Below are 15,325 nucleotides of genomic sequence, written 5' to 3'. Positions count from 1 at the left end.
AATGTTTCCTTTAAATATGAATAAAACTGCACTGTATCCAGCCATTAAATTGAAATTTTTTTTAATTTACTTATTTGCAAGAAGTTTTAGAGGCTTTGCTCCATCACCAGATAGCAGTTCTGGAGTTTAGTTCAGGTTCATTGCTCCTGTGATTCCGACAATGTTACATCTCTGGTAAGTTTTGTAATCAGTGAATATGTTATGCTCAAATGCAGCCATCTGAGACACAGTGAAGGTGTACAGTACTGCAAATGATTTGACACTGTTTGTTTCCTGTGAGCAATACACCTGAGCTAAACACCAGAACTGACACCTGGTGATAGAGCAATGTCTCCAAATTACGCCGTAAATAAAACAACTGAAAATTTTTTGACTGTTTACATTATGTTTTTATTTAAGTTAGTGTGAGACAATGTTCTCTTCTGTTAGTGAAGTTATTATCATCAGAGCTCCAACTGCAATTGTTCAATGTGAAATACTTTATTTACTGGGAATGCAAAAGAGGCAATGAAAGTATGATGCAAAAGTTTGAAGATACATGTTGTTTGGAAGCATGTAGAAGAAGCTGAAGAATAGACCAATTATCTGTTGTTGACTGTGTACCAATAAGGGATATAAATCATATTTTGCTCATACGTAAGATCTGAACAGCCACTAACAGATTTTTTTCACAGCAGCTGCTGAGATGCAATCAACATCTATGAACCAAGGAAACACTCTTCCTTCACCTAAATCATATTTTTTAAATTTATATGTAACTGCAACATTATACAACAAAGCACCAGAAAAATTCTAAAATCGTGAGAGGTGGTTGTATCGTCTAACATACCAACTGGAAGAAGAAGTGTAGGAGTTGCACACAGCACATACACAATGGACAGTCAATGCATATGGGAAAATTTCAAGATAAAGTAGCAAAGGACAGGAGACCAGTACTCATACACAAAATGGGAGTTCATATTCCTGTCCCACAATTCTCATTTACATCTTCCATAGTTTCTCTCTCTCTCTCACATAGTGTGTCCTGTAAATCCTACAATGTAGGAGATCGTTCGAGGGTGTGATACAAGCTAGGCAGAAGCAGCCACTGTGGGAAACTCATGCAAAGTACATTAATCATAACTAGAGCTAATCTCTTCACACAGGTGTTTGTGGGAGTTACGTCTAGAGTACTTCATTACTAAGAAAACCAGTATCTATATACTGGGCAAGTTAATAATCTGTTTAACATGAACATTGGTGTTCACGAGAATTTATATCTCAGGGTCCAAGTTTTCCAATAAATTACAGGAGTGACTAATATGGTACTTATTTCATTTGGGTTTGGTTATCTTGGAATTTAGAATTTCCTGATTAATGTCTCACCTATTAGGAACATGTTATAGCCTTTTGAACTGGAAAATAAAATTTCATTCTGAACACCAGACAGGGAAACAGTCTACATGGAAAACATTTTTACTTCTAGTATTGTGGTTGTGACTTTCACAATTCATCCTAAATTCATTCTTATAATGAGTTGCAAATGCCATTAGAAAGTAAATGTATCAACATGTAAGATTCTCAAAGTCCACAGCCAATTTCCTGCACTGTTTTTGTCTGAGCTTGTGTTTGTCTTTGACATCATTATGAATAACTTTCTGAGCTATAGCTTCCCTTTCTTTTCCAAGGTTAGGTTGTTTTGTCTAGGAGTTCTTGTGACTATCACTCAAGATCCCCCCTCAAGAAATATTACACATTAATTTTTATTAAATCCTTTCACTCTGCTGGCCATATTTATTTAGTGTCAGTACAAAAATTTTACATTTATTAAAAATAGAATTAGGCTGACAAATTAATATAGCAGACTAGATGAAAAGTGAGATTGTTTCTCAACTGTGATTATATGATCAAGTGCAGCTGTAGGAGGTTGAGGCTTGAATAGTAACTTCATATTTGCCAAACACAAAGGCAGATACCACTATAAATTGGAGTTATATTTATGAGGTATGTTTTGTTAGCTCCTAAAAAGAATTATTATTGAAATAAGGAGAATGTGCCATGTGTGTTGATCGCTGCTTGGGGCACTAAAACACAAACACACATGCTCTGTCCATCCACTGTCAAATACTATGATTGCTATTTGGCAATAACTCTGTCCTCAGTCATTTTTTCCAGAAAGTATGGCCTCTAATGTACTTAAACATTACAGTTTGTCACTGTAGGTTTTGTTTGTAGGAATCCTTGAAATAGCAGATGTGCAGTCACCATTGCACATCATTACTAAATTCATCACAAATGATACTGAAATTAGGAATTTGCAAGACAACAATAATGTGTGAATTGGATTTTCTATAAGTAGCAAAGAATGGAGAGTGGATGTTAAATGAACAACTGATAGATAAGGTGTAAAAGTGCCTAACAGCTACACATAGGTGACATATATCCCATACACAGTTGCAGAACCACCTTTCCATTGCCCCATGATGACAATATGGTGCAGAGTCAGTCTTTCATCATGGTCTCTGTTGATTTGAGGAAGTCCACTTCAGTACATATCAAACTGATCCTGTCACTGTTATGAGTGTAGATTGTGTGTTGAGCACGATTCCCTCTTTCAGAGATGCTTCCACATATTAAATCTCCTATCAGTCAATTGCTACAGTCAAAATTTTACAATCAGTCACACTCTCCATCAACAGTAGTCTCCAATGTCTTCGCATGTTACACTTTGTGACTGTAGCATTTGGTTGTGGAGATACTTGAAGTGGCAGATATATAGACATTAACCATGTAGATGTAAGCAGCTAGGCATAGTATGTCAGGAATAACAACTGAAATCCAGTATGTACAAAATGTACTGCTGAATTTGATGGTTGTTTTGATGTTTAATGGCCACCCCACAATGAACATTTTAATCTTAAGCCCATTGTGAACACCACTATACCAAAATCCAGAATACTGACTTAACTGAAAGATCACCTGCCAACGAAAAATAGCTTTTCTGACAGTGACCTGGTTCACTCTTAAACAAGACCTCCTCTCTTTCAGTGCATTTCTGCAAAAACTACATAATGCTATGGAAAATAATTGCTAAGCAAGTGAGATCTAATTTGGTTACTTTCAGTCCTATAATAGTTTGTGCAGTCACTGCATGGAATTCCATAGATCATAGTAGTCTGGACTATTGCTGTTTGTAATAGCAACATGATAGGTAGCAAAATGGTTGAGGTACTTGACTCCCATTCAGAAGGATGGGGGTTAAAATCACCATCTAACCACCATGATTTTGTTTTTAGGTGGTTTCCTTCAATCACGTAAGGCCAATATTGGAACACTTCCTCTGAAAATAACATGGTCATACTCCTGTAGCATCCTCCACAGTCCAGTTTTGTGCTCTATCTGTAATGACTTCATCATAGATGAAACACTAAATACTAATCTATATCCCTTCCTTTCACATTAAAGTGGAAGGAGGGAGGGGGGGGGGGGGGGGGGGGGGGAGCGGTAGGTGCTGAAATCACCATCTGATTATCTGAATTTAGATTTTCTATGATTTCATTGAATCAATTAAGCCTAAAGCTAAGATGGTTAATTTGAAGAGAGTATGCTTGATTTTCTTTCCCATTGTTACTGAATTTGAGATTGTGCTCCATTTATTCTAGACAAGTGCACTCATCAGGACGAAGTTATTCGCAGTACTCTTTAGGAAATATAGAAGACTTAAGAAGGCAGTTTAATATATCCTGTTGTTGATGATGTAGTATCAGCAACAAGTAATAGAAGTTTTTATAGGCAATGAAAACTAGCAGGAAAATGAGCAACGAGACTCCAAGGCAGATGAGGTGCCAATGCTGATTATGAAATGGAGTTCGAGTGTTGCTTGTCTGTATGATACCCTGACCAAAGAGTGTTACTGGAAGACACAAACAAAATTCACAGAATAGCCGTACAGTTTACTATGAGAGTGTACAGTCAGCATGAGTGTATCACAGAAGTACTCAAATACGTTAAGAGAAAGGATGTGCACGCCTGAAATTCTGAGGACAGATACATCAAACTGTGTTGGGAAACATACCACTGTCTTCCACCTAGAGCTCATTTAATTATTATAATGCATCATCTGTTATTAATACAGTTGGTGGGAAGAGGACAAAGATTGGGAACTGACAGTAGCCTACTATTAATAGTCCACCAACCACAGTACCTTGTATAGTTGCTTGGAAAGTAGAAATGTGGATACAGAGATAACATGAACTTAGAGTTTGAATGCACCATGACACAGAGTGCCAGATTATCTAAGCATGCAATTTATGAATTTACAAAGTTGCACATATCTTTAAAACTCCTTGATACAAGCCAAAACATCCTTATGTGACATATTCTGCTAAAGGCATTCCCAACCATCAAGATACGAGGGTAGTTTTCTGTAGCTAATATAAGGTTGTGAGAATTGTCAGGAGAAACTGACAACCCATACCGATTAATATGATATCCATATTCATTCTTGACAATACAGATATGAAACATCTCTTAAAATCTTACATTACTGTCATTCACACTACACAGTTACACTTCAGACATACTATCCATAGCTCATAATGAGAACAACCAAATGAGCAATAGTATGACCCTCCCTAGGCAAAAGAGTATAATTCCCATGTTACTCCTAACAACCATTAATGAACATAGTAGTGACTTGTAATATTTCTTCTCACTGGGTGAAGTACATGCAAACATAATTTGAAAGTACTGATGAGCATTACAAGCAGTGGCATCATCATTGATATTAAGACCCTGGAGTGTCAATGCTTACAAATAGAATCTTTTCAACAAACATGTTCAATGGTGAAATCACATATTTCTCATAGGGCAGGCTTATCAGCTGAATGATTGAACATTGGTATTTGTTGTGACCTAGTGTGGACTGAAGAGAAATTTATGTCTTTTTTTTCCAGATATGCTGAGTACATTACTGTGCCTGAGCTGAAATATTTGGTGAAGATTCCTGAGAGCATACCATTAAGTGTCGCTGCAATGCTTCCTACAGGAGCACTTTTAGCAATGAATACTGTGACATCGGCACACCAGTATGTTGAAAGTATATTGCAGAAACGCGATGAAAATGGTATGATCTGTGTTTATATTACTATTACTCCCAAAATACACTGTATTACGTAAATTAAAGAGATAGATTGCTATTACATTAAAATCCATCAAAGATGATGAAAATTATAATTTTTATTCTGTATGATTGCTCTTATCTCTTTCAAGAATTGGATCTGAATGTAGTTGGAAATTTTTATCTGCAGTTTTCTCTGCAAAGTTTTTAGAACTTTAATCACTTTTTGTTTTATGGTGAAGAAATTGGTGGGAATTACTTTTCAAATTTTCTTGTAAATATGTGTGTGGAAGACAGAAATGCCACTCACCACTTACTACAGAATTTCATTTTTTTTACAAGTCCTACATAAAGCTGTGAGAAACTTTGTTGTCTTAACAATTTGGCATCAATGCAAGCAAATGGGATACAGTAGCCTAAACAACTTTAGTTAGCAAGCATGAATAGTGTTTATGTCACTGCGATGGTATTTGTGGGCAGTGGAGTTTTAAATCCCCTTCCATCTATCCTGATGTGGATTTTGTATAGTTTACTTACATTACATGACATGAGTGATACATTCAGGAAGGGCATGGATAATTTCCTCCAGTGTATTATCCAAATGAGCTAGTGCTCTATCTGTGATGTCCTTGATCTTGATGGAGTATTAAAACTAACCAAGCTGCCTAATAGCTAAACAATACAGAATAATCAGAAAAGTATAGAAAACAACAGATAAGTGTGGCAAATGAACTCTGAAGACATTTAACAGCTAAGTTCCACATTGTCTGCGAATATATAATTTTCCATACATTTCCAGAATAGGATGATGGCTTCTTTATTAGAAAAATAAAAACAAAGAAAAAACAACTTTTGACATGTCCATCCTTGAGAGGTATGGAATTTACAGTAGCTTCTGTATCAAAACCAAAAGCTGAAAACTTCAAAATTCATGGGCAGAGCTTGTGTCACTGGCATTAAGAATAGAGTATGATGTGTAAGTGATAATAATACATTGGCATCACTCCATCCACACTCAATTTCATATTGCCACTGCACATTATCAAATACATTGAGAAATCAGTGGAAAAATAAGTGCTATGGTCTGTTGTGTATTTCACAGAGATTTGAACAACAGATGAATCATTTTTGAGATCAGGATTTTGAGTTCAAGACATCACTGGACAGTGGTGACAGATGTGTACTCTTTCCCACCTACTCATTGTAGCAGTGCAAACTGTGTGCAGAAATGAGACAGAGGTTTTAGAACAAATGTTAGATAATTGTCACAAAATAAATGAAGAACAGTGTGCTCCCTGCTGCCGTTGGATAAGCAGCTGCAGCAGCAAGTCGTATACTCCTAGCTCATTCATTTGTTACATAGTTTAATTCTTAATTTCTTTGCGTGTTTTTGGTACTTGCATTGTTTAAATCATAAATTTCGGGCGTATTATAGTATTTGAGAGTTGTAGCATCGCGTTTTAGTACCTGAATAGTGTAAATTCGCGTAGTCGTCTATCTTCTGTTTTTGTTTTGAACGGCCAGTGTCGGTTGGTCACAGTCAGTGTGCTCCCTGCCGCCGTTGGATAAGCAGCTGCAGCAGCAAGTCGTATACTCCTAGCTCACTCATTTGTTACATAGTTTAATTCTTAATTTCTTTGCGTGTTTTTGGTACTTGCATTGGTTAAGTCATAAATTTCGGGCGTATTATAGTATTTCAGAGTTGTAGCATCGCGTTTTAGTACCTGAATAGTGTAAAATCGCATAGTCTCCTTCCGCCGCCGAGCAGTGTGTCAGCAGTGCACAAGTGGCAGCATTACTGCATTTACTAGGCAATCTTGTATTTTAATAACCGTTTAAATTTTGTGTCGATTTGTTTGCGCTCTCTGTAGATTAGTTCAGACGTTCTTTGCACAACAGTTTTTAGCATGGATAGGGACTGCAACTGCTGTGTTCGGATGCAGGCTGAGTTGCCATCCCTTCGCTCCCAGCTTCAGGCAGTGTTGGCTTCGGTCACACAGCTTGAGGCTGTTGCCAATGGTCATCACTGTGGGGGTCCGGATGGGGGTTTGTCGGGGACAGCCAGCTCGTCCCACGCATCCCCCGATCGGACTACGACTGTGGTTGCCCGGGCTACTGCCCGCATTGAGGCTGATCCCTCACCTGTGGTAGAGTGGGAGGTCGTCTCAAGGTGTGGCAGGGGGCGAAAGACATTCCGGAGGGCTGAGCGGAAGGCCTCTCCAGTTTGTCTGACGAACCGGTTTCAGGCTCTGTCTCAGGCTGATACTGATCTTCGGCCTGACATGGCTGCTTGTCCTGTTCCAGAGGTTGCCCCTCAGTCTGCAAGATCCGGGCGGTCGCAGAGGGTGGGCTTACTGGTAGTTGGGAGCTCCAACGTCAGGCGCGTAATGGGGCCCCTTAGGGATATGGCAGCAAGGGAGGGGAAAAAAACCAAAGTGCACTCCGTGTGCATACCGGGGGGAGTCATTCCAGATGTGGAAAGGGTCCTTCCAGATGCCATGAAGGGTACAGGGTGCACCCATCTGCAGGTGGTCGCTCATGTCGGCACCAATGATGTGTGTCGCTATGGATTGGAGGAAATCCTCTCTGGCTTCCAGCGGCTATCTGATTTGGTGAAGACTGCCAGTCTCGCTAGTGGGATGAAAGCAGAGCTCACCATCTGCAGCATCGTCGACAGGACTGACTACGGACCTTTGGTACAGAGCCGAGTGGAGGGTCTGAATCAGAGGCTGAGACGGTTCTGCGACCGTGTGGGCTGCAGATTCCTCGACTTGCGCCATAGGGTGGTGGGGTTTCGGGTTCCGCTGGATAGGTCAGGAGTCCACTACACGCAACAAGCGGCTACACGGGTAGCAGGGGTTGTGTGGCGTGGGCTGGGCGGTTTTTTAGGTTAGATGGCCTCGGGCAAGTACAGAAAGGGCAACAGCCTCAACGGGTGCGGGGCCAAGTCAGGACATGTGGGGACCAAGCAGCAATCGGTATTGTAATTGTAAACTGTCGAAGCTGCGTTGGTAAAGTACCGGAACTTCAAGCGCTGATAGAAAGCACCGAAGCTGAAATCGTTATAGGTACAGAAAGCTGGCTGAAGCCAGAGATAAATTCTGCCGAAATTTTTACAAACGTACAGACGGTGTTTAGAAAGGATAGATTGCATGCAACCGGTGGTGGAGTGTTCGTTGCTGTTAGTAGTAGTTTATCCTGTAGTGAAGTAGAAGTGGGTAGTTCCTGTGAATTATTATGGGTGGAGGTTACACTCAACAACCGAGCTAGGTTAATAATTGGCTCCTTTTACTGACCCCCTGACTCAGCAGCATTAGTGGCAGAACAACTGAGAGAAAATTTGGAATACATTTCACATAAATTTTCTCAGCATGTTATAGTCTTAGGTGGAGATTTCAATTTACCAGATATAGACTGGGACACTCAGATGTTTAGGACGGGTGGTAGGGACAGAGCATCGAGTGACAGTGTACTGAGTGCACTATCTGAAAATTACCTCGAGCAATTAAACAGAGAACTGACTCGTGGAGATAACATCTTGGACCTACTGATAACAAACAGACCCGAACTTTTCAACTCTGTAAGCACAGAACAGGGAATCAGTGATCATAAGGCCGTTGCAGCATCCCTGAATATGGAAGTTAATAGGAATATAAAAAAAGGGAGGAAGGTTTATCTGTTTAGCAAGAGTAATAGAAGGCAGATTTCAGGCTATCTAACAGATCAAAACGAAAATTTCTGTTCCGACACTGACAATGTTGAGTGTTTATGGAAAAAGTTCAAGGCAATCGTAAAATGCGTTTTAGACAGCTACGTGCCGAGTAAAACTGTGAGGGACGGGAAAAACCCACCGTGGTACAACAACAAAGTTAGGAAATTACTGCGAAAGCAAAGAGAGCTTCACTCCAAATTTAAACCCAGCCAAAACCTCTCAGACAAACAGAAGCTAAACGATGTCAAAGTTAGCGTAAGGAGGGCTATGCGTGAAGCGTTTAGTGAATTCGAAAGTAAAATACTAGGTACCGACTTGACAGAAAATCCTAGGAAGTTCTGGTCTTACGTTAAATCAGTATGTGGCTCGAAACAGCATGTCCAGACATTCCGGGATGATGATGGCATTGAAACAGAGGATGACAAGCGTAAAGCTGAAATATTAAATACCTTTTTCCAACCCCCCCAGGGGGTCCACAACTCTTTTGTGGATACGTGCGTAGCGAGCACGGGACCCCGAGCTAATGTGGCCTTCCTTCCTTTCCGGGCTGCATACCTTCCCTTTCCGCATCCTTCCCCATCCCTATCTTCGCCCCTCCTCCCCTCACCTCTGGCTCTTTCCTTCCCTTTCTCCCCATCTGGGAGTATGGTTTGTGCCTACGTCCGGAGACGGACGCTCGTAAATGTACTGCATTCTTTGCCTTCCTTGCTTTTATGTCTTCTTCCTTCCTTTGTCCTTCTCTTTTCGTTACCTCTTCTCTTTCTCTTTTCTCCGCTGCGGCGTTTGAGACCTCTCTTCCTTCCTTTCCCTTTCTCTTTCTTCCTCCCTGTGCGTGTCTGAAGGCCGACCCACGCCCTTCGTGCGTAGCCGGTGACGGGGTAACGCGTAATTCCCCGCCCCGGGTAGACAGGTAGGACACGTACGTACCCCCTGGTAACGGCCAGGCCCAGGGAGGGGTGATTACCCGAGCTGATACCTTCCGAAAATGCCGATTGGTCCCTCCGTCCGTTTGTCGGGAGGTGTGACCTGAGGTGTGAACAATCACCTAAGGCGGGAGTGCCCTCAGAGAGGGCCCCCACAAGGGAGGAGCGCGCCATCGGAGACGCCGGTAATCATGGGGGATTCTTCCGCAATGGTTTCCTCACCTTCCACTAAGTCTGCTCACAAACGTAAGTATACTGAGTCTCAGCCACAGACGAGTCTTCCATCGTTGCCACAGTTCCTTGTTGTTTCTCGGTCTGATGAAGGTCACGACTTCTCCACGGTCAACCCTTTCATTATTCAGAAAGGAGTCGACGCAATAGCAGGTCCTGTAAAGTCTTGCTCCAGATTACGGAATGGCACCCTGTTGTTAGAAACACACAGTGCCCTCCAGTCACAAAAATTGCTGCGTACTTCTCTGCTCCACACCTTCCCTGTCCGGGTGGAACCGCACCATACCTTGAATTCCTCGCGTGGAGTAGTTTATACACGCTCCCTCGATGGATTGTCTGACGAAGAAATTCAGCACTATCTGTCTGACCAGGGCGTAACGGCAGTTCATAGAGTAATGAAACGGGTTGACACGAACATCATTCCAACCCGCACTGTCTTCTTGACATTTGACACAGTTCAACTCCCATCGAAAATCAAAGCAGGCTATGAGATAATTTCAGTTCGCCCTTACGTCCCAAACCCTACGCGTTGCTATCGATGTCAGCGGTTCAATCACACCAGCCAGTCCTGTTCCAATCCAGCCAAATGTGTTACGTGTGGCAAGGATGCCCATGAGGGTGCTTGTCCACCTCCATCCCCTCGCTGCATCAACTGTATGGGTGACCACGCTGCTTCCTCTCGAGATTGCCCCGTTTTTAAGGACGAGAAGCTCATCCAGGAAATAAGGGTGAAGGAAAAGGTGTCGACCTTTGCTGCTCGAAAATTATTCGCCAGTCGCAAGCCCACCATGCCTCAGACAGGAAAATACAGCACTGTCCTTGCTTCTCCTCGGCCAACAAAGGAGGCGGCCACGCAGACTTGCGACCTCACCTTTAGTACCACGGTCGTCAGATCGGCCAGCGCAAAGATCGCTCGTTCAACCTCACCACTTTCGCCTGCCCACTCTATGGCTCACCCTTCGTCGGGTTCTGCCTCATCTCGAGCCCAAAAGTCGGACGCCAAGTCTTCGAAAAAAGAGCATACTCGTGAAGAGTTTTTACGTACCGCAACTTCACAACCATCGGTTCCTCCTTCATCTAAACAACATTCTTCCAAGAAGGCTACAAAGAAACCCAGTTCCTCTCCTTCTCCGCCAAGGCGTGCCCCCTCTACAGCACCACCTGGCGGAAATCGCCCTCGGCCATCTTCTGTGTCGCCGAGGCGCACTGCTGGTGGCCGGTCAACCGGCCGATCGCTGGTGGCAGGGACTGCTCCTGCCCAACCTATGGATCAGGATCTTCTGCCTTCGGCTGAATGCCATTCCATGCTGTCGGTTGCTAGCTCCGAGCAGTCTTTGAGTTGACAGCAACTTTGGTCACATTCCTCCATTCTCTTTTCACCCCATGTCCATTATCCACTGGAATATCCGCGGCATTCGAGCCAATCGGGATGAATTGTCGGTCCTCTTACGCTCCTACTCGCCGGTCATCTTCTGTCTTCAGGAAACAAAGCTGCGTCCCCATGACCGCTTTGTTCTCCCTCATTTTCAGTCTGTCCGATATGATCTCCCCTCTGTTGAAGGCTCTCCAGCCCATGGCGGACTCATGATTCTTCTCCATGATACTCTCCATTATCACCCAATCCCCTTAAACACTTCCTTCCAAGCTGTCGCCGTCCGTCTTTCACTTTCCGGATACACGTTCTCTCTTTGTACTGTATACATTCAATCGTCCACACCATTGGCACGAGCTGATCTCCTTCATCTTCTTGGTCAGCTTCCACCCCCCTATTTGCTGGTTGGGGACTTCAATGCCCACCACCCGCTTTGGGGATCTCCACACCCTTGTCCACGTGGCTCCGTATTGCTAGACGTCTTCCACCAAGCGGATCTAGTTTGCCTAAACACTGGGGTCCTCACATTTTTGTCTGCCTCCACGACAACCTTATCTCATTTGGACCTTGCGGTCGGTACTGTTCCGCTCGCTCGGCGCTTCGAATGGTTCGCCCTTGATGATACACACTCGAGTGACCACTTTCCATGTGTCCTCAGACTGCAGCCTCAACTGCCATATATGCGCCCGCGACGCTGGAAGTTTGCCCAAGCCGATTGGACACATTTTTCGTCTCTCGCGACATTCGATGACCGTCGCTTTCCCAGCGTCGACGATGAGGTCACACACATTACCGACGTTATCCTTACAGCTGCGGAACGTTCAATACCACGCACCTCCGAATTGCCCCGGCGCCCCCCAGTTCCTTGGTGGAACGAGGCATGCCGTGACGCAATACGTGAGCGGCGACGTGCTCTTCGCATTTTCCGTCACCATCCTACTTTGGCCAACTGTATCCGCTATAAGCAGCTCCGTGCGCGATGCCGTCGCGTCATCCGCGATAGCAAGAAGGCAAGCTGGAAATTCTTTATTAGCTCATTTAACACCTTCACTCCCTCCTCGGAAGTTTGGAGTCGGCTTCGACGGTTCTCAGGCGCGCCTAGTTTCTCCCCGGTTTCTGGGCTCACTGTCGCGCATGATACCTTAGTGGACCCCATCGCAATTTCTAACTCGTTGGGTCAGCACTTTGCTGAGATTTCGAGCTCTTCAAATTACCCGCCAGCGTTTCTCCCGAAGAAACGTGCAGCGGAAGTGCGACCTCTTGCTTTCTCCTCCCAAAATCACGAAAGCTACAATACTGTTTTCTCCATGCGGGAACTCCAACATGCCCTCTCATCTTCTCGCTCCTCCGCCCCAGGACCGGATGGTATCCATGTCCAAATGTTGCTGCATTTACCAACCCCTAGTCTGCGTTACCTCCTTCGCCTTTATAATCGAATTTGGACCGACAGTACCTTTCCTAAACGGTGGCGGGAAGCTATTGTCGTTCCCGTTCCGAAACCTGGAAAGGACAAACATCTCCCCTCTAGCTATCGCCCCATTTCTCTCACGAGTAGTGTCTGTAAGGTTTTGGAGCGTATGGTGAATTACCGTTTAGCTTGGTGGCTGGAATCCCGCAGTCTTTTAACACCAGCCCAATGCGGATTTCGGAAGCATCGTTCTGCAGTTGACCATCTTGTTGCTCTCTCCACTTATATCATGAACAATTTTCTCCGGAAACGCCAAACGGTAGCAATATTTTTTGATCTGGAGAGAGCATACGATACCTGTTGGAGGACAGGCATCCTTCGCACACTGTTCTCTTGGGGCTTTCGAGGCCGGCTGCCCCTCTTTCTTCGCGAATTTATGGCAGAGCGCACTTTTAGGGTGCGGGTGAACACTACTCTCTCCCGTACTTTCTCCCAAGAAAACGGGGTACCCCAGGGATCCGTGCTGAGTGTTGTACTGTTTGCCATCGCCATAAATCCAATTATGGATTGTCTCCTTCCTGATGTCTCGGGCTCCCTCTTTGTGGACGATTTTGCGATCTACTACAGCTCTCAACGGACCAGCCTTCTTGAACGACGTCTTCAAGGATGTCTTGATCGCCTCCACTCGTGGAGCATCGAAACCGGCTTCCGTTTCTCACCCAGTAAGACCGTTTGTGTCAATTTTTGGCGACGGAAGGAGTTTCTTCCGCCCTCCTTACATCTAGGTCCTGTCAACCTTCCGTTTTCAGACGTCGCTAAATTCTTGGGTCTTATGTTTGACAGAAAACTGTGCTGGTCCTCCCACGTTTCCTATCTTTCGGCTCGCTGTCTGCGATCGCTTAACACCCTCCGTGTCCTGAATGGTACCTCCTGGGGAGCGGACCGAGTGGTCCTTCTCCACCTCTATCGCGCCTTAGTGTGCTCAAAATTGGATTACGGAAGCATAGTCTACTCCTCTGCTCGGCCGTCTATTCTTCGGCGTCTCGACTCTATCCACCACCGTGGATTACGTTTAGTGTCTGGAGCTTTTTACACTAGCCCTGTGGAAAGCCTTTATGCTGAGACTGCTGAACCTCCGCTGTCCAATCGGCGAGCAGTCCTCCTGAGTCGTTATGCTAGCCATCTGTCTTCCATGCCTGCTAATCCAGCCCATGACCTTTTTTTCGACGCCTCCTTTGATGTAGGATATGCAGGCCGCTCCTCCTCCCTACTACCCCCGGGAGTCCGCTTCCGTCAATTGCTCGATTCTCTTTCCTGCCGCTTTCCGAAAACCTTCTTGACAACTTGGGGTACAGCACCGCCTTGGCTCCGTCCCCGGATCTGCCTGCTCCGTGACCTTTGTCAATTTCCCAAGGATGGTACCCCTACACTTGTTTATCGTCGGGCATTTGCTGCTTTATGTGCACAAATGACGGACGCCACATTTATTTACACCGACGGCTCGAAAACGTCCTTAGGTGTAGGGAGTGCCTATATTGTTGGCGACACCCCAAATCGCTTTCAACTTCCCGACCAGTGTTCGGTTTATACTGCGGAGCTTTACGCTGTTCTCCAGGCTGTCCACTACATCCGCCGCCATCAGCGGATACAGTACGTTATCTGCTCCGATTCTCTCAGCTCTCTCCTCAGTCTCCAAGCTCTTTACCCTGTGCACCCTCTGGTCCACCAGATTCAGGACTGTCTGCGCTTGCTCCACCTGGGGGGCGTCTCGGTGGCGTTCCTCTGGCTCCCGGGACACGCTGGTATCTGTGGGAATGAGGCGGCCGATATGGCGGCCAAGGCTGTAGTCTCTCTTCCTCGGCCAGCTATTCAGTCGCTTCCCTTCACCGATCTACGGAGCGGTTTATGTCGCCAAGTTGCTCATTTATGGCATGCGCATTGGTCAACACTTCCCCGTAATAAATTGCGGGAAGTGAAAGCCCTTCCTTGCGCTTGGACCTCTTCCTCCCGAACGCGTCGTCGGGAGGAGGTAATTTTAGCTAGACTCCGGATAGGGCACTGTCTTTTTAGCCATAGACATCTTTTAAGCGGTGATCCTCCTCCACTCTGTCCCCACTGCTCTCAGCCGTGGACGGTCAGACACCTTTTAATTGAATGCCCCTATTTTAATCCGTTACGCTCCCGTCTACAGCTATCGCCTGATCTATCGTCGATTTTAGCAGATGACACGCGCTCAGCCGACCGCGTTCTGCAGTTTATTAGTGACAGTGAAATGACGTCAGTCATTTGAAGTTTTTTTTTTTTTTTGGGACAATCACCCCCTGTCTGTAGTGGATTTTTAAGCATTCTTTCTACTTTTAGTTTCTCCAATTTTATGAGTTTGTTCCCATTGCTGCTGGTTTTCAATTTCGGTTTTTTACTGTCTTAAGTCACGGGCTGGGCGCTAATGACCATAGAAGTTTTGCGCCCTAAAACCACAACAAAAAAAAAAAAAAAAAAAAAAAAAAAACCTTTTTCCAAAGCTGTTTCACAGAGGAAGACCGCACTGCAGTTCCTTCTCTAAATCCTAGCACAAACGAAA

General features: G+C 44.6%; 1 protein-coding gene across 3 annotated transcripts in view; it reads left to right on the top strand.

Moving 5' to 3' along the window:
* LOC126184827 (uncharacterized) overlaps positions 1-15,325 on the top strand; it is a 262,318-nt gene that overhangs the window by 228,223 nt on the left and 18,770 nt on the right. For all 3 annotated transcript variants that reach the window (XM_049927411.1, XM_049927413.1, XM_049927412.1), the window contains one exon: positions 4,935-5,104. In XM_049927411.1, the coding sequence (XP_049783368.1) occupies positions 4,935-5,104 (170 nt within the window). The remainder of the gene's footprint in view (positions 1-4,934; positions 5,105-15,325) is intronic.

This window comes from Schistocerca cancellata, chromosome 4, assembly GCF_023864275.1.
Source record: "Schistocerca cancellata isolate TAMUIC-IGC-003103 chromosome 4, iqSchCanc2.1, whole genome shotgun sequence".
NCBI lineage: Eukaryota > Metazoa > Arthropoda > Insecta > Orthoptera > Acrididae > Schistocerca > Schistocerca cancellata.
This window is presented reverse-complemented; position numbering and strand designations above follow the sequence as displayed.